Below are 18,921 nucleotides of genomic sequence, written 5' to 3' on the forward strand. Positions count from 1 at the left end.
CGTCCTACAGCTTCCTCCCAAGCTGGGAGGGAGTGTTGATCAGCCGGAGGGGAGAAAGGCACTACAGAGGGACGTGCAAAGGCTGGCTGGCTGGGCCACGGTAAACTGTATGAGTTTCAACAGGGCCAAGTGTTGGGTCCTGCATTTTGGTCACAAGAAGCCCAGGCAACCCTACAGGCTTGGGGAGGAGTGGCTGGAAAGCTGCCTGATGGAAAGTGACCTTGGTGTGCACTTGGACAGTCAGCTGAATACGAGCCAGCAGTGTGCCCAGGTGGCCAAGGCGGCCCATGGCATCCTGGCTTGGATCAGGAATGGTGTGGTGAGCAGCACTGGGGAAGACGTCCTGCCCCTGTACTCAGTGCTGGTGAGGCCTCACCTTGAGTGCTGTGTTCAGTTTTGGGCACCTCGGTACAGCAGGGAAACCGAGGTACTGGAGCAGGTCCAAAGAAGGGCTACAAGGCTGATGAAGGGCTTGTGAAGGGCCTGGGGCCCCCAGCATAAGAAAGACGCAGAGCCCTTGGAACGGGTCCAGAGGAGGGCCACTAAGATGACCACAGGGCTTTCTTCTCCTCTGAAGAAAGGCTGGGGGAACTGGGCTTGTTCAGCTTGGAGAAGAGAAGGCTCCAGGGAGACCTCATGGTGGCCTTCCAGTGCTGGAAGGGAGGGTGTAAACAGGAGGGGAACTGACATGGGTTGATAGCGATAGGACAAGGGGGAATGGTTTTAAAATGAGACGGGGGAGGTTTGGGTTAGACATGAGGAGGAAGTTTTTCACTCAGAAGGTGGTGACGCACCGGAACAACTTGCCCAGAGAGGCTGTGGACGCCCCATCCCCGGAGGCATTGAAGGCCAGGCTGGATGTGGCTCTGGGCAGCCTGGTCTAGTGGTTGGCCACCCTGCCCACGGCAGGGAGGTTGGAACCAGATGATCTTAGCGGTCCTTTTCAACCCAGGCCATTCCATGGTTCTGGGATGATTCCATGAAATACAGACATCATATGCACCCAGGGCCACGGGGTCTTGGAAGAGTCCCTTCGGCATCTGAAGGCACGGACTCAGGTGTGAATGATCCAAATTGTTTATTGCAGGTTCAAACATCCCCAAGTTCTCTCTTTCCCATTTTCCCACCCCCCTTTCCATGTCAAAAAATCATTTGACACAGTCACCCCTGGTCGACTCCTTAAGCGTGCATGCAGGAGCTTATCCATCGGTGTCACGAGTTGTTCGTAGCCACGTGCTCTTCCTCCACCCGGGGTCGTTATCATGCGGTGATCGTGCTTCTCGCATGACTCTTGTTTTTGTCTCCTGGAGGCGTCCTTTGTTCTCAGCATTCCTTTCTCATGCCGTTTATCTATCTTGTTCCGCAGCTTCTAGCGTGAATGTTCTTTCTTGAATCCAGCCCAGTCCCCACTGTCCCTCTACCTCTGCTTTTCTACAGGGAGCTGGCACCCAGGAATGGTGCAGATGGAGTTTTGCAGGCTCAGGGGCAGCTCTGTCTGTCCCGGGCACCCCATGCCCTGCTCAGCGTGGGTAGGGTGTTGGCGGCCTGCGGCGCGGGGCTTTGGACTTTGGAGGCGGACTCCTGGGAGACTCTGGTCTGTTGCGTATGGGTGGCAGCAAACCAGATCGGCTGGTGGAGGGCTCCTCAGGCAGGCTGCACTCACGGTGAGACGGTGATGCCGCCGTCTCCTGAGGTTCTGCCTGTGCCGGCCTGTCCTTCGTGGCCATCTGCCTCTGCCTGAGTAGTTTGACAGAGTCACGTGGCAGAAACGGGTAGGGTGTTGGCGGCCTGCGGCGCGGGGCTGTGGTCCTTGGAGGCGGACTCCTGGGAGACTCTGGTCTGTTGCGTGTGGGTGGCAGCAAACCAGATCTGCAGGTGGAGGGCTCCTCAGGCAGGCTGCACTCATGGTGAGACGGTGATGCCGCCGTCTCCTGAGGTTCTGCCTGCGCCGGCCTGTCCTTCTTGGCCATCTGCCTCTGCCTGAGTAGTTTCACAGAGTCACGATGCAGTAACGGCGGCCGGAATGCATGGCCTTTGGTATCCCTGGACAGGCTGGACTCAGCTCTTAATGAACATCTCCTGTCTTTGATGCGAGATGCCACCTGCCTCCCGGCAACCTGAGGGTGCGAGGCCTTTGCTTTCCACATGGCCGCCGCTCCAGCCTCACGGTCCTCTCCCGCTCCTTGTTCATCTCCGCGGAACCGGACATGTTTTTTTCCCGTTGTTTGGCCCAGGTGTTCTTGGCCTTCGTTTCCTGCCTGGCCCTGCGGCTGCCAGGTCACCGGCTGCTCGCGGGCTTCAGACGTTCTCAGGATCGCTGGCAGCGGACTGAAAAGACAGAGCAAGAGGGGTCTGCTTGAGTGGGTGATGGCTTTGGGGCCGCATCCTGCAACCCTGAGCCAGGACCCTTGGCTGCAACACGGCCTTCCCCACAGACAGCTCACCGGCTGCCCCGTGGCGCTCCTGAGATCCGGACAGGGGCCAGCCCTGTGAGCTGATCCCAGCCCAGAGCCTCCAGCCTCACCTGGACGAAAAGCTCTCCTGCTGTAAGCTTCTTCTGCTTCTTGAGCTTTGTCCAGCAGTACTTGCAACGCTGAAGCGTCTGATGTACGTTGGCACTTCAGCAAACCTCACTGCAATCGGGAAGGCAGAAGACATTCACCTGAAGCCTTTGGCTCAGTGACAAGGGGCGCTCAGGGATTTCCCGTCACACGGTGGTTGCACGTGCCATGGGAAGGAGCTGGCAGCTGCTTTACCTTTCTTGCCCTGGACAAGAGGTGGCAAAGCCCCTTCTTTCTTTTGCTTCCCCTCACCATGGAGATCTCCGGAGGCCTTGTGGAATATCCTGGGCGGTGGTTTGGGTGCAACCTGCTTCTGAAACCTGTGCAGAAAGAGCAGACACCGGCGTGACGCAGTGCTCCGCCAATCCTTTTTGCTGGCTGTGATGTCTGCTCACAGCACATTTTCCTGCTGCGTTAAGGCCACTACTTTCTGGAGTCCTTAGCAGGGTCCCTTGGGGTAGGGCAAGGGGAAATAGTTTCAAAGGGAAAGAGGGAGGATTGAGATTGGATGTACGGAAGAAGTTTTTGGCAGGAGGGTGGTGAGGCACCGGAACGTCTTGCCCAGAGAGGTGGTGGCTGCCCCGACAGTCGTTTGAGGTCAGGCTGCACCAGGCTCAGAGCAACCTCATCTGGCGGTAGGTGTCCCTGTTCCTTGCAGGATCGTGGGACTAGGTGCCCTTTCAGGGTTGCTTCCAGCTCAAATGATTCTGTGATTCTGTGCCATATCGTCACGGGCAGGACAGCCATGGACACAAGGAACAAGCACTACAGAATGAGAGCTGAGCAGCTGCATCAAGCAGCGGCTGCAGCCACAAACATACTCACATGGGGAAGACGACGAGGTGGCCAGAGTGCGTCAGGGAGGCCACCGGTGCCACCCGGGACACCAGCGTGTCCAGCAGCCAGGGGGCCTGCAGGGGAGGAACAGGGAGGTTGTGGGACATCCTTCTGATGGCTGAGGCCCTCAGGACTGGAGGAGCCCAAGGCAGGGAGAGCTGACACCACCGCAGCACCTGCACAGCCCAAGCAGCTGGCCAGGTCCTGGTGGGCCATGTGCAGTCAGAGCAAGGGTCACGGGACTGCCCGGGCCATGGAGAAACCTCCAGCTCACCTTGAAAACAACTTTTCTGAATTTCTCCTTCCCGGAGAGCTTCTCAAGGAAGTCGTAATAGTATTTAATTCCAAAGCTCATGCCTTCAAAGAGGAGCACTCCTATGTCTTTCAGGACAAAGGCAACGTTCTCCCCATTCTTGAGGCAGTTGGAGAGGAGGGACACGGTGCTTTGGATGCAGGTCTTCCCTCTCTGCCAGGTCACAGAGGCAGCGGCAGCCACCTCACTGTATTTCAGGGTCTCCACCTCCCTATGGGCTGAAAAATGCGAGGGACAGAGTTGATCCTGCAGTCGCTTTTCCACAGGCGCTTGCTTGCTTCCCTACAAGTGCTTCTTGCGGCCATCAGCCAGCACGGCCCCCACCTCAGAGGGGGAGGGAGGTCTCCTTCTGAGAAGGGAGGCGGTGGCCTTCTTTGCCCCGTCCGTGAAGCCTGCAAGGGTTCAATCCCGCTCCTACCTGGCAGGGAGTCCTTGTCGGACCCGAGGTGGTGCATGGCTCTGAGGTTCCTGGCCAGCTGAAACACGGGCCACCGCAGAGTCACGGTCCCGTCCGCAGTCCTGATGTCTTTAGAGATGGTGTCGAATGAGCCGAAGGTGGGAATCCAGACCCCCTGCGAGTGGAAGAGAAAGCACGGGCTGCAGGGTTATGGGCCGGCTGGAGGAAGAGCTGGAGGGGGTCCCACGTAGGGACAGAGCTCAGAAGCCCTCTCCCGCTGCTCAGAGGCACCAGCGGGCAGGGCAGCGGGAGAGGCTTTGGGAAGGAGCTGCACAGTCCTCTCCCTCCCCTTGCCCTCCCAAATGCAGCACAGCAGTCAGGGCGGAAGCAGCCTGGTGGAATCCAGAGGCTTCCCGAGGCTGGGCTCGGCCCTGAGCTCGGAGCCCGCCTAGCACAAGCGATGCTGCCTTTGCAGGAAGCCCACGCTATGCACAGCAGAGCAATTTGGGCTGAGCTTCCTGCTTTGTGTGGAGGGGAAGAGTCAGAGGAACTGCAGGCTGAGCTGGACAGGGAGAGGAGGAAGACGACAGCCAACACACCTTCTGCACCAGGAGGTGCTCCTGTACGTAGGCGGCCACCGCATCCCAGACGGCAACTCGCTCTGGAGGGCAGAGGAAAAGCGGGTCACACTCTGCATCTGCCGCTTCCCGGCGCTCCTACTGCCTCGGGCCGGGAGGGAGGTGGCAGACGGAAAGTGTCGTTGCAGTCCCCAGCCCCACACGGAGACAGCCCCGAGCTGGTCCCCGTGCTGGGTCTCTCCCGCTCAGTGCCAAGATGGGCTGCAGCAGCGCTCCTGTGGTGGCTGTGGACCCGTGTACCTTCGGTGTTGGTGTCTGTCGCTCTGGAGGCACGCCTCGCTGCGGGGCCGGCCTCGCTCGTGCTGTTCCGCCTTGTGCCAGCGGGTTGCTCCGTGTTGGCGCCAGCCATGCCGGAGCTCATCCCTTCAGATGCGTCTGCTCTCGTCCAGATGCTCCTTCAGGGTGCAGGACCCACCACCGTGCACCGCCTTTATACCCCTCCCGGGTGGCCGTGTCACAAACGTTGCCGTGGCGACGCGGTGACAGCGTGGCCAGTGCTGGCCGTGGCCCATTATGACGCAGGACAGCAGCCTGCTGCCCGCCCCGAGTGGGAGTGCTGGCACCTCTCTGTTTACTCTCTCTTCTTTTCTTTCCTCTCAGGATTGCGTTCCTCATTTCTCTTTAGTAGCCGTTGCCTACATTGATCTTCAGGCAGTTGGCGCGGAAATCACAACTGTTCCAAAGTACCCTCTACCCGTAACGGTTATGATTTGTTGTTTCGAAAGTTGCCCGGCTTTGCCTGGAACGAGCCGATTCCTTGTCAGAAAGCTCCATCCATTACCCAGCATTGCTCCTCTGTGTCGCTGTGGTGACTCCATCGCGGCCGCCTAGCCCGGCCATCCGTGGGGCAGTGAGGCGCAAGTTGCGCTCTGTGAAGTCTGCGCTCTCCTTCCTTTTCAATGTCTGACATGAAGGCAGGGGCCCGGCAGCGGATTTCCAGGGGAGGAATGACAGTTCATCATCCTCATCGAAACGTAGCATGGAATCTCAACAAGAACCCCCGTCCCCTGGAAACAGCCAGTCAGAAGGGCACCCTTTGAGCTGGGAACTCCTCCCCAGCCCAGCTTTTCATGTGAGACAGCTCCTGGCAACGCCCCAGCACCAAACCCAGCTCACCTGCTCGGCCTGCTCAGCCCAAGCTGTGCCCAGCTCACGCACACGCCACAGTGGTGCTTCGGACAGGCTCTCACAGGGTGATCTGTTCCAAGGAGGGCCCAGAGCTCAGTCCCCGCGTGCAGCACGCCCACCAGAGCACCAGCTCTGCTCACCAGCTGTGGCACAAACGCTCCCACCCCTGCAACACTTGTGACCTTAGTGTGCGCCCGCATCGCTTCCGTGCCTTCATCATAAGCAAAGGAAATGGACGCCTCCCAGATCCAAACTTTAGGAAACCAACACCAGGCTCACCCAATGGGGTTAACCAAAGTAAAATAACAGGGAAGCGAGGATGACTCTTGTGCAGCCCAATAAAAACCAGTAATGACCAATACGGCCTCATCGTGGTCAATGGAGTCCCAGAGGAACTAGTAGGATCCAGGCGTGCACACCAGTATGGGCCAGGAAAGACCAGGATGGACTCATAGTGGTCAGTAGACACCCATCGGAAGCCGTAGGAGCGCAAACCACTATTGACCCATAAAAAGCAGTAAGGACCAGCACGGCCTCGTAGTGCTCAATGGAGTCCCATAGGAATCAGTAGAAACCAATAGGAATGCACACCTGTATGCCTCTCTGGTTGAGGCTTTACGCCCCAGGGCCGATGTTGGCTTCCCGGACTATGGCTTTAGGCCCTGGGCCAGTGCCGGCCTCTCCGGCTGTGGACTTAGGCCCGGAGCTGGTGCTGGCCTCTTGTGCTGTGGCTGTGGCTTTAGGCCCCAAAGCTGGTGCCAGCCTCTTGGGCTGTGGCTTCAGGCCCCAAAGCTGGTGCCAGCCTCTTGGGCTGTGGCTTCACGTCCCAGGACTGGTTCTGCCCTTTTGGGCTGTGGCTTCAGGCCCCAGGGCCGGGGCTGCCCTTCTGGGCTGTGGCTGTGGCTTCAGGCCCTGGGACCAGTGCCGGTCTCTCTGGCTGCGGTGACAGCTTTAGGCCCCAGGGACGGTGCCAGCCTCTCTTGTGCTGTGCCTACAGTTTCAGGCCCTTGGGCCCTTGCTAACTAATTCTGTGAATGTCTTCTTGTTTTTCACTCCTTCTTGGACATGTGCAGAGTACAGTCAAGTCGTTTTGAATATCATTTCCTTTGTGGTGATTGGTCTGGTTTCTCATCTGAAGGCTTCAGACCTGCAATTCCAGGAGCTTCCTCCTTTGCAGTGTGCTATTGATAAGCAGAAGCCTTGCCCCCTTTCTACCAAACTCCTCCCAGGTCCTGCCTATTCCTTGTAAACCACTCCCCAGACTCCGCCTCTGAAGTAAGTGTTCCTCCTGTCTTTAATTTTTGAGCAGGGGACCCCCCCCTGTACCGGTACAGGGGTCCCTCCTGTACAAGGACCATCCTAGGGTCTCTGCCTTCACTCAGGCCACTGCTGACCTTCCTGATTAGAGCTTCAGGCTCTGGGGCAGGTGCCGGTCTCTTGGGCTGAGTGTGTGGCTGTAGGTCCCAGGGCCGGTGCTGGCCTCTCTGGCAGTGGCTTTAGGCGCCAGGGAGTGCGCTGGCCTCTTGGGCTGGGGCTTCAGGCCCCGGGTCCAGCACCAGCCTCTCGGGCTGTGGCTTTAGGCTTTGGGGCCGATGCCAGACTGCCTGGCTGTGACTGTGGTTTCAGCCCCTGGCTGTAGGGCTATCCTGTTTAGACAAGAGGCCCGCAGTAAAAGGAGAACAGACTTAACAAACATCAAAGAAGCCATGGCCTCTACACAAGGTTGGATTGCCTCGCTCTGGGGATAGGTTGGGATGCAACAGGCAGGCATCAAGATACTCCCCTCTCTCCTCCTTCCAGGCTTATCTCTGTGCAAGGACGAGCAGATGTCCAGAAGCAATGATCTAGTATTGAGTGACCAAGTGTGAGAAGTTAATTAATTAGCAATACGTGCTTAGTTAGCAACACTTTCTGGTTAGTTGAGTGCCGGGAAGACTGTGAACCTGAAGTCCTCAGCCAATGAGGAACCAGGGGAGAAAGAGATAAGCGTCGAGTAATAGGGCATCAAAGACGTAAGGCTGTTTTCTGTGTGCTCTCCTGCTTGCAGGAGGCCCGCCATTGCAATTGCGAAGAAAATCTGCTTTTTCCGAGATACCGTTCTGATAAATTATTTGGCCCCGCCAACCCTTTTCCTACCGGCCCTGGGGCCAGTACTATTCTCTCTGGCTGTGTTTTTATGCCCCAGGGCTGTTGCCGGCCTCCAGCAATGGAGGGATGCAGCATAGTCCTCTCCATCCTCCTACCAAACTTATCTCTGTCCAAGGATGAGCAGGTGTCCAGGAAGAGAGAGAGACCGTTCTGATAAAGTATTTGGATATTTCCAACAATTTGACCTCACTCTTCCCTTCCCCCTACGAAATCCACCAAGATCCCCCCCCCAGACCCCCTTTCCACCCCATGGAAGTCCCCTTTCCCCCTTCTCAGCTCCCCTACACAATGTCCCCCTCTACCTCCAGACCCCCTTTCCACCCCATGGAAGCCCCGCTCACCCCTTTTCCCCCCCACAACTCCTTCTCTCAGCCCCCACAACCCCTTTCCACCCCCATAGAAGCCCCTCACAGCCCCCCAGCTTCCTCCTGCCACCCCCCTCTCCATCCCCAGACCCCCTTTCCTCCCAGTAGAGACCACATTCATCCCATTTCTCCCCCCTCACAACCCCCGTCCACTCCCAGACCCCCCTTGCTGCCCTACAGAAGCCCCATTCCCCCCTACCCCCCTCTCAACTCCCTACGTTCCCCTCCACAATGCCCCCCACCACCCCAGTTTCCCTTCACATCCACAGAAGCCTCTTTTCCCTCTTTTTCCACCCCACAACTCCTTCTCTCTGCCCCAGACCCTCTTTCCACCCCATAGAAGCCCCCCAGCACCCCCCCCAGTTTCTCCCTTTCACCCCTCCCTCCACCTCCAGACCCCTTTTCCACCCCACAGAAGCCCCGCTCACACCTTCCCCCCTAGATTCTCCTCAACCCCCCTTTCCACCCCCAGACTTTCCTTCCACCCCATGGAAGCCCCGCTAAGCCTTTTCTGCCCCCCACAACCCCCCCTGTCTGGCACTGGAGTCATCCAGAAGGACCTGGAGATGTCCCTGAAGGGTCTTGGGTCCCCGGTATCCTTGCATTCATTCAGAAGGCGCTGGCGATGTCACAGAGAGGACGTGTAGGATCCAAGGGGTCCTCAGCTGGGTTCAAAGGGTCCTGTTGTCTTCTGCAAGGGTCTGGAGATGAGCCAGGGGGGCCCCAGGAGCTCCTGGAGTCCTCCAGAGGTCTCAAATGGGAATTTTGAGGACAACCCCACATAGTGGCACGTCCTCACTCTGCTTTGTCCCCACGGGACCACCCCCAAAACCTTCTGTTTCTACTAAAATAAACGCCACGTTGATTTCATTGTATTTTTTTTCCCAGCTTCCCTTCAGAAGTGGATGGTTCCCGCCAAACCCCCGTGTAAAGCCCCACCCGGGGGAAACAACTCCCCCCAGGGCCACCGGGTGACACCAGGCCAACCGTCAGCGGTGCCACCACTGGAACAACCTCCTGTCCCTGAAGATTACACTGTCACTCTGTCACTGTAACCATGCAACTTGGCGCCATCCCAACCCCTGTCTACCTTGAGAGCCCCATCAGCGTCCTACAGCTCCCTCCCAAGCTGGGAGGGAGTGCTGATCAGCCGGAGGGGAGAAAGGCACTACAGAGGGACGTGCAAAGGCTGGCTGGCTGGGCCACGGTAAACTGTATGAGTTTCAACAGGGCCAAGTGTTGGGTCCTGCATTTTGGTCACAAGAAGCCCAGGCAACCCTACAGGCTTGGGGAGGAGTGGCTGGAAAGCTGCCTGATGGAAAGTGACCTTGGTGTGCACTTGGACAGTCAGCTGAATACGAGCCAGCAGTGTGCCCAGGTGGCCAAGGCAGCCCATAGCATCCTGGCTTGGATCAGGAATGGTGTGGTGAGCAGCACTGGGGAAGACGTCCTGCCCCTGTACTCAGTGCTGGTGAGGCCTCACCTCGAGTGCTGTGATCAGTTTTGGGCACCTCGGTACAGAAGGGAAACCGAGGTACTGGAGCAGGTCCAAAGGAGGGCTACAAGGCTGATGAAGGGCTTGTGAAGGGCCTGGGGCCCCCAGCATAAGAAAGACGCAGAGGCCTTGGAACGGGTCCAGAGGAGGGCCACTAAGATGACCACAGGGCTTTCTTCTCCTCTGAAGAAAGGCTGGGGGAACTGGGCTTGTTCAGCTTGGAGAAGAGAAGGCTCCAGGGAGACCTCATGGTGGCCTTCCAGTGCTGGAAGGGAGGGTGTAAACAGGAGGGGGAATGACATGGGTTGATAGCGATAGGACAAGGGGGAATGGTTTTAAAATGAGACGGGGGAGGTTTGGGTTAGACATGAGGAGGAAGTTTTTCACTCAGAAGGTGGTGACGCACTGGAACAACTTGCCCAGGGAGGCTGTGGATGCCCCATCCCCGGAGGCATTGAAGGCCAGGCTGCATGTGGCTCTGGGCAGCCTGGTCTAGTGGTTGGCCACCCCGCCCACGGCAGGGAGGTTGGAACCAGATGATCTTAGGGGTCCTTTTCAACCCAGGCCATTCCATGGTTCTGGGATGATTCCATGAAATACAGCCATCATATGCGCCCAGGGCCACGGGGTCTTGGAAGAGTCCCTTCGGCATCTGAAGGCACGGACTCAGGTGTGAATGATCCAAATTGTTTATTGCAGGTTCAAACATCCCCAAGTTCTCTCTTTCCCATTTTCCCACCCCCCTTTCCATGTCAAAAAATCATTTGACACAGTCACCCCTGGTCGACTCCTTAAGCGTGCATGCAGGAGCTTATCCATCGGTGTCACGAGTTGTTCGTAGCCACGTGCTCTTCCTCCACCCGGGGTCGTTATCATGCGGTGATCGTGCTTCTCGCATGACTCTTGTTTTTGTCTCCTGGAGGCGTCCTTTGTTCTCAGCATTCCTTTCTCATGCCGTTTATCTATCTTGTTCCGCAGCTTCTAGCGTGAATGTTCTTTCTTGAATCCAGCCCAGTCCCCACTGTCCCTCTACCTCTGCTTTTCTACAGGGAGCTGGCACCCAGGAATGGTGCAGATGGAGTTTTGCAGGCTCAGGGGCAGCTCTGTCTGTCCCGGGCACCCCATGCCCTGCTCAGCGTGGGTAGGGTGTTGGCGGCCTGCGGCGCGGGGCTTTGGACTTTGGAGGCGGAGTCTTGGGAGACTCTGGTCTGTTGCGTATGGGTGGCAGCAAACCAGATCGGCTGGTGGAGGGCTCCTCAGGCAGGCTGCACTCACGGTGAGACGGTGATGCCGCTGTCTCCTGAGGTTCTGCCTGTGCCGGCCTGTCCTTCTTGGCCATCTGCCTCTGCCTGAGTAGTTTGACAGAGTCACGTGGCAGAAACGGGTAGGGTGTTGGCGGCCTGCGGCGCGGGGCTGTGGTCCTTGGAGGCGGACTCCTGGGAGACTCTGGTCTGTTGCGTGTGGGTGGCAGCAAACCAGATCTGCAGGTGGAGGGCTCCTCAGGCAGGCTGCACTCATGGTGAGACGGTGATGCCGCCGTCTCCTGAGGTTCTGCCTGCGCCGGCCTGTCCTTCTTGGCCATCTGCCTCTGCCTGAGTAGTTTCACAGAGTCACGATGCAGTAACGGCGGCCGGAATGCATGGCCTTTGGTATCCCTGGACAGGCTGGACTCAGCTCTTAATGAACATCTCCTGTCTTTGATGCAAGATGCCACCTGCCTCCCGGCAACCTGAGGGTGCGAGGCCTTTGCTTTCCACATGGCCGCCGCTCCAGCCTCACGGTCCTCTCCCGCTCCTTGTTCATCTCCGCGGAACCGGACATGTTTTTTTCCCGTTGTTTGGCCCAGGTGTTCTTGGCCTTCGTTTCCTGCCTGGCCCTGCGGCTGCCAGGTCACCGGCTGCTCGCGGGCTTCAGACGTTCTCAGGATCGCTGGCAGCGGACTGAAAAGACAGAGCAAGAGGGGTCTGCTTGAGTGGGTGATGGCTTTGGGGCCGCATCCTGCAACCCTGAGCCAGGACCCTTGGCTGCAACACGGCCTTCCCCACAGACAGCTCACCGGCTGCCCCGTGGCGCTCCTGAGATCCGGACAGGGGCCAGCCCTGTGAGCTGATCCCAGCCCAGAGCCTCCAGCCTCACCTGGACGAAAAGCTCTCCTGCTGTAAGCTTCTTCTGCTTCTTGAGCTTTGTCCAGCAGTACTTGCAACGCTGAAGCGTCTGATGTACGTTGGCACTTCAGCAAACCTCACTGCAATCGGGAAGGCAGAAGACATTCACCTGAAGCCTTTGGCTCAGTGACAAGGGGCGCTCAGGGATTTCCCGTCACACGGTGGTTGCACGTGCCATGGGAAGGAGCTGGCAGCTGCTTTACCTTTCTTGCCCTGGACAAGAGGTGGCAAAGCCCCTTCTTTCTTTTGCTTCCCCTCACCATGGAGATCTCCGGAGGCCTTGCGGAATATCCTGGGCGGTGGTTTGGGTGCAACCTGCTTCTGAAACCTGTGCAGAAAGAGCAGACACCGGCGTGACGCAGTGCTCCGCCAATCCTTGTTGCTGGCCGTGATGTCTGCTCACAGCACATTTTCCTGCTGCGTTAAGGCCACTACTTTCTGGAGTCCTTAGCAGGGTCCCTTGGGGTAGGGCAAGGGGAAACAGTTTCAAAGGGAAAGAGGGAGGATTTAGATTGGATGTACGGAAGAAGTTTTTGGCAGGAAGGTGGTGAGGCACCGGAACGTCTTGCCCAGAGAGGTGGTGGCTGCCCCGACAGTCGTTTGAGGTCAGGCTGCACCAGGCTCAGAGCAACCTCATCTGGCGGTAGGTGTCCCTGTTCCTTGCAGGATCGTGGGACTAGGTGCCCTTTCAGGGTTGCTTCCAGCTCAAATGATTCTGTGATTCTGTGCCATATCGTCACGGGCAGGACAGCCATGGACACAAGGAACAAGCACTACAGAATGAGAGCTGAGCAGCTGCATCAAGCAGCGGCTGCAGCCACAAACATACTCACATGGGGAAGACGACGAGGCGGCCAGAGTGCGTCAGGGAGGCCACCGGTGCCACCCGGGACACCAGCGTGTCCAGCAGCCAGGGGGCCTGCAGGGGAGGAACAGGGAGGTTGTGGGACATCCTTCTGATGGCTGAGGCCCTCAGGACTGGAGGAGCCCAAGGCAGGGAGAGCTGACACCACCGCAGCACCTGCACAGCCCAAGCAGCTGGCCAGGTCCTGGTGGGCCATGTGCAGTCAGAGCAAGGGTCACGGGACTGCCCGGGCCATGGAGAAACCTCCAGCTCACCTTGAAAACAACTTTTCTGAATTTCTCCTTCCCGGAGAGCTTCTCAAGGAAGTCATAATAGTATTTAATTCCAAAGCTCATGCCTTCAAAGAGGAGCACTCCTATGTCTTTCAGGACAAAGGCAACGTTCTCCCCATTCTTGAGGCAGTTGGAGAGGAGGGACACGGTGCTTTGGATGCAGGTCTTCCCTCTCTGCCAGGTCACAGAGGCAGCGGCAGCCACCTCGCTGTATTTCAGGGTCTCCACCTCCCTATGGGCTGAAAAATGCGAGGGACAGAGTTGATCCTGCAGTCGCTTTTCCACAGGCGCTTGCTTGCTTCCCTACAAGTGCTTCTTGCGGCCATCAGCCAGCACGGCCCCCACCTCAGAGGGGGAGGGAGGTCTCCTTCTGAGAAGGGAGGCGGTGGCCTTCTTTGCCCCGTCCGTGAAGCCTGCAAGGGTTCAATCCCGCTCCTACCTGGCAGGGAGTCCTTGTCGGACCCGAGGTGGTGCATGGCTCTGAGGTTCCTGGCCAGCTGAAACACGGGCCACCGCAGAGTCACGGTCCCGTCCGCAGTCCTGATGTCTTTAGAGATGGTGTCGAATGAGCCGAAGGTGGGAATCCAGACCCCCTGCGAGTGGAAGAGAAAGCACGGGCTGCAGGGTTATGGGCCGGCTGGAGGAAGAGCTGGAGGGGGTCCCACGTAGGGACAGAGCTCAGAAGCCCTCTCCCGCTGCTCAGAGGCACCAGCGGGCAGGGCAGCGGGAGAGGCTTTGGGAAGGAGCTGCACAGTCCTCTCCCTCCCCTTGCCCTCCCAAATGCAGCACAGCAGTCAGGGCGGAAGCAGCCTGGTGGAATCCAGAGGCTTCCCGAGCCTGGGCTCGGCCCTGAGCTCGGAGCCCGCCTAGCACAAGCGATGCTGCCTTTGCAGGAAGCCCACGCTATGCACAGCAGAGCAATTTGGGCTGAGCTTCCTGCTTTGTGTGGAGGGGAAGAGTCAGAGGAACTGCAGGCTGAGCTGGACAGGGAGAGGAGGAAGACGACAGCCAACACACCTTCTGCACCAGGAGGTGCTCCTGTACGTAGGCGGCCACCGCATCCCAGACGGCAACTCGCTCTGGAGGGCAGAGGAAAAGCGGGTCACACTCTGCATCTGCCGCTTCCCGGCGCTCCTACTGCCTCGGGCCGGGAGGGAGGTGGCAGACGGAAAGTGTCGTTGCAGTCCCCAGCCCCACACGGAGACAGCCCCGAGCTGGTCCCCGTGCTGGGTCTCTCCCGCTCAGCGCCAAGATGGGCTGCAGCAGCGCTCCTGTGGTGGCTGTGGACCCGTGTACCTTCGGTGTTGGTGTCTGTCGCTCTGGAGGCACGCCTCGCTGCGGGGCCGGCCTCGCTCGTCCTGTTCCGCCTTGTGCCAGCGGGTTGCTCCGTGTTGGCGCCAGCCATGCCGGAGCTCATCCCTTCAGATGCGTCTGCTCTCGTCCAGATGCTCCTTCAGGGTGCAGGACCCACCACCGTGCACCGCCTTTATACCCCTCCCGGGTGGCCGTGTCACAAACGTTGCCGTGGCGACGCGGTGACAGCGTGGCCAGTGCTGGCCGTGGCCCATTATGACGCAGGACAGCAGCCTGCTGCCCGCCCCGAGTGGGAGTGCTGGCACCTCTCTGTTTTCTCTCTCTTCTTTTCTTTCCTCTCAGGATTGCGTTCCTCATTTCTCTTTAGTAGCCGTTGCCTACATTGATCTTCAGGCAGTTGGCGCGGAAATCACAACTGTTCCAAAGTACCCTCTACCCGTAACGGTTATGATTTGTTGTTTCGAAAGTTGCCCGGCTTTGCCTGGAACGAGCCGATTCCTTGTCAGAAAGCTCCATCCATTACCCAGCATTGCTCCTCTGTGTCGCTGTGGTGACTCCATCGCGGCCGCCTAGCCCGGCCATCCGTGGGGCAGTGAGGCGCAAGTTGCGCTCTGTGAAGTCTGCGCTCTCCTTCCTTTTCAATGTCTGACATGAAGGCGGGGGCCCGGCAGCGGATTTCCAGGGGAGGAATGACATTTCAGCATCCTCATCGAAACGTAGCATGGAATCTCAACAAGAACCCCCGTCCCCTGGAAACAGCCAGTCAGAAGGGCACCCTTTGAGCTGGGAACTCCTCCCCAGCCCAGCTTTTCTTGTGAGACAGCTCCTGGCAACCCCCCAGCACCAAACCCAGCTCACCTGCTCGGCCTGCTCAGCCCAAGCTGTGCCCAGCTCACGCACACGCCACAGTGGTGCTTCGGACAGGCTCTCACAGGGTGATCTGTTCCAAGGAGGGCCCAGAGCTCAGTCCCCGCGTGCAGCACGCCCACCAGAGCACCAGCTCTGCTCACCAGCTGTGGCACAAACGCTCCCACCCCTGCAACACTTGTGACCTTAGTGTGCGCCCGCATCGCTTCCGTGCCTTCATCATAAGCAAAGGAAATGGACGCCTCCCAGATCCAAACTTTAGGAAACCAACACCAGGCTCACCCAATGGGGTTAACCAAAGTAAAATAACAGGGAAGCGAGGATGACTCTTGTGCAGCCCAATAAAAACCAGTAATGACCAATACGGCCTCATCGTGGTCAATGGAGTCCCAGAGGAACTAGTAGGATCCAGGCGTGCACACCAGTATGGGCCAGGAAAGACCAGGATGGACTCATAGTGGTCAGTAGACACCCATCGGAAGCCGTAGGAGCGCAAACCACTATTGGCCCATAAAAAGCAGTAAGGACCAGCACGGCCTCGTAGTGCTCAATGGAGTCCCATAGGAATCAGTAGAAACCAATAGGAATGCACACCTGTATGCCTCTCTGGTTGAGGCTTTACGCCCCAGGGCCGATGTTGGCCTCCCGGACAATGGCTTTAGGCCCTGGGCCAGTGCCGGCCTCTCCGGCTGTGGACTTAGGCCCGGAGCTGGTGCTGGCCTCTTGTGCTGTGGCTGTGGCTTTAGGCCCCGGGGCCAGTGCAGGCCTCTCGGGATGTGACTTTGGGCCCAGGGGCTGGTGCCAGCCTCTTGGGCAGTGACTGTGGCTTCAGGCCCCAAAGCTGGTGCCAGCCTCTTGGGCTGTAGCTTCACGCCCCAGGACTGGTTCTGCCCTTTCGGGCTGTGGCTTCTGGCCCCAGGGCTGGGGCTGGCCTCCTGGGCTGTGGCTGTGGCTTCAGGCCCTGGAACCAGTGCCGATCTCTCTGGCTGCAGCGACAGCTTTAGGCTCCAGGGACGGTGCCAGCCTCTCTTGTGCTGTGCCTACAGTTTTAGGCCCTTGGGCCTGACCTGTGGAACAGCACCTAGCCTCACAGGAGTCAGAATGTAAGGTAGTTTATTGAAGGTGTATAGACCGGTGCACGGGGGGCTCACACTGCCCCCGTTGCGCAACCAGTGGCTCTCAAGCAGCCATACTATATGCACACTCATAATTCCACGAAGCAAGTAATGCTAACTCATTCCTCCTTTGCAGTGTGCTATTGATAAGCAGAAGCCTTGCCCCCTTTCTACCAAACTCCTCCCAGGTCCTGCCTATTCCTTGTAAACCACTCCCCAGACTCCGCCTCTGAAGTAAGTGTTCCTCCTGTCTTTAATTTCCGAGCAGGGGACCCCCCCCTGTACCGGTACAGGGGTCCCTCCTGTACAAGGACCATCCTAGGGTCTCTGCCTTCACTCAGGCCACTGCTGACCTTCCTGATTAGAGCTTCAGGCTCTGGGGCAGGTGCTGGTCTCTTGGGCTGAGTGTGTGGCTGTAGGTCCCAGGGCCGGTGCTGGCCTCTCTGGCAGTGGCTTTAGGCGCCAGGGAGCGCGCAGGCCTCTTGGGCTGGGGCTTCAGGCCCCGGGTCCAGCACCAGCCTCTCGGGCTGTGGCTTTAGGCTTTGGGGCCGATGCCAGACTGCCTGGCTGTGACTGTGGTTTCAGCCCCTGGCTGTAGGGCTATCCTGTTTAGACAAGAGGCCCGCAGTAAAAGGAGAACAGACTTAACAAACATCAAAGAAGCCATGGCCTTTACACAAGGTTGGATTGCCTCGCTCTGGGGATAGGTTGGGATGCAACAGGCAGGCATCAAGATACTCCCCTCTCTCCTCCTTCCAGGCTTATCTCTGTGCAAGGACGAGCAGATGTCCAGAAGCAATGATCTAGTATTGAGTGACCAAGTGTGAGAAGTTAATTAATTAGCAATACGTGCTTAGTTAGCAACACTTTCTGGTTAGTTGAGTGCCGGGAAGACTGTGAACCTGAAGTCCTCAGCCAATGAGGAGAGAGAAAGAGATAAGCGTCGAGTAATAGGGCATCAAAGATGTAAGGCAGTTTTCTGTGTGCTCTCCTGCTTGCAGGAGGCCTGCCATTGCAATTGCGAAGAAAACCTGCTTTTTCCAAGATACCGTTCTGATAAATTATTTGGCTATTTCCAACATGACTGTAGTTTCAGGCCCTGGCGCTGGTGCCGGCCTCTCTGACTGTGGCTGTGGCTTTAAGCCCCAGGACTGTTTCCGGCCTTTCCGGCTGTGGCTATAGGCCCCACACATCGTGCTGGCCTCTCGGGCTGTTGCTGTGGCTTCAGGCCCCGGGGCCGGTGCTGGTCTCTCTGGCTGTATTTTTATGCCCCTGGGCTGGTGCCAGCCTCTCGGGCTCTAGCGATGGCATGAAGCACCGGGGCAAGGGCCAGCTGTGGGAGTGGAATGTTGTTTCTGCATTTAGAACTAACGTGATGAGTATTTTATGGTGTCTGCGGCCATCTAGCATCCTTGATTGGTACTAATAATTCTTTCTGGGATTCTCCTGATTCCATCAAGGTGGGGGGAGGGGTCTCTAACAGTCCTCATCACTTGTCCTTTAGGTCAATTTTCCATTCTGATGCATGCGTAGTAGGCAGATGAAGTAATTAGTAAGTACAAAAACTGCTGCTTTTGAATTATAGACTAAAAAGCATATTGTGAGGCTATTCTGTTTTGCCAAGAGGCCCTCGGCAAAAGAACAACAGACGTATCAAACATCAAAGAAGCCAGGGCGTCTACCCGAGGCCGAGCTGTTCCACTCGAGGAATGGGAGGGATGCAACAGATAGCCCTCTCCATCCACTTGAGACAGAGTTCAAAAGAAAAAGGAGAGAAGCAGAAAGATCGTAAAGGGGATCCTTTAGATAACTCGCCCTCCCTTAAAGATCTAAAGCAATGCAAGCGGCAGCGGCCTCTGCAGAGGCAGGTCTTTCCCAACCTGAGCAACGCTACAGTTCTACGCTTCTGCGATTAATGCAAATCACGGTTGAGTGTGCACTGGATTGGTCAAAGAGCTGGGGTTTGTCAAGCGTGTGTGTGCACGGATGTGTGAAAGGATGGGGCTGCACACGTGTGTGTGCCATGGGCGAACAAACCGCTGCGGTGCTTCAGGGAGCACCTCGCTGCCTTTTGCTGCTCCTGGCAGAGCCTCGCCAATATTCTTGGCATTTTGGAGCCCCTTCCTGCTGCTGCCGCTGCTTTGGGGGCACCCACGCCGCTCCACTCTGCCCCTCCCCCAGCCCCACGCCGGCCCATGCCGGCCTCTCATTGGTCAGAGGCAGCACCGCCGGCTGCGATTGGCTGAGGCGCAGCGCGTGGGAGCGGCCGTTGGCGGCCGGCTCGGGGCCACCCGGCTCTCCCCTCAGACAGCGCCGCACCCACAGCCCAGGCCGCCCCGCTCGGCACCGCCGCTGCAGCCGCTGTGCGGGTGTCATGGTTTTATCATTGGTGGTGACTGCAATTCCACATCGTAACATCATGTAGTGCACCTGGAGTTAAA

General features: G+C 57.9%; 2 protein-coding genes across 2 annotated transcripts; both read right to left on the minus strand.

The window, feature by feature from the left end:
* Nucleotides 1–1,061: 1,061 nt before the first annotated feature.
* LOC121108123 (predicted GPI-anchored protein 58) lies at nt 1,062–2,830 on the minus strand. Its single transcript, XM_040654968.1, has 3 exons — nt 2,757–2,830; nt 2,525–2,633; nt 1,062–2,328 (listed from the first exon to the last, which is right to left on the minus strand). Exon 3 carries the CDS (start codon nt 2,145–2,147, stop codon nt 1,521–1,523), a length of 627 nt encoding a protein of 208 aa, XP_040510902.1. The 5' UTR covers nt 2,148–2,328; nt 2,525–2,633; nt 2,757–2,830; the 3' UTR covers nt 1,062–1,520.
* Nucleotides 2,831–10,555: 7,725 nt separating this feature from the next.
* LOC112530923 (serine/arginine repetitive matrix protein 1-like) lies at nt 10,556–14,644 on the minus strand. Its single transcript, XM_040654965.2, has 8 exons — nt 14,481–14,644; nt 14,202–14,263; nt 13,624–13,777; nt 13,167–13,423; nt 12,881–12,966; nt 12,251–12,375; nt 12,019–12,127; nt 10,556–11,822 (listed from the first exon to the last, which is right to left on the minus strand). Exons 1-8 carry the CDS (start codon nt 14,599–14,601, stop codon nt 11,015–11,017), a joined length of 1,722 nt encoding a protein of 573 aa, XP_040510899.1. The 5' UTR covers nt 14,602–14,644; the 3' UTR covers nt 10,556–11,014.
* Nucleotides 14,645–18,921: the final 4,277 nt, after the last annotated feature.

This window comes from Gallus gallus, chromosome 34 (genome assembly GCF_016699485.2).
Source record: "Gallus gallus isolate bGalGal1 chromosome 34, bGalGal1.mat.broiler.GRCg7b, whole genome shotgun sequence".
In the NCBI taxonomy this organism is placed as follows: Eukaryota; Metazoa; Chordata; class Aves; order Galliformes; family Phasianidae; genus Gallus; species Gallus gallus.

Bases quoted from the DNA above. Each gene is read 5' to 3' on its own strand.
- LOC121108123 (XM_040654968.1), bottom strand. From the start codon at position 2,147: ATGTGGAAAGCAAAGGCCTCGCACCCTCAGGTTGCCGGGAGGCAGGTG.
- LOC112530923 (XM_040654965.2), bottom strand. From the start codon at position 14,601: ATGAGCTCCGGCATGGCTGGCGCCAACACGGAGCAACCCGCTGGCACA. The intron at 13,778-14,201 runs GTGTGTTGGCTG...TTCCACTCGCAG, and splicing joins AGCACCTCCTGGTGCAGAAG to GGGGTCTGGATTCCCACCTT. The intron at 11,823-12,018 runs GTGAGGCTGGAG...CTGTCTTTTCAG, and splicing joins CAGGAGAGCTTTTCGTCCAG to TCCGCTGCCAGCGATCCTGA.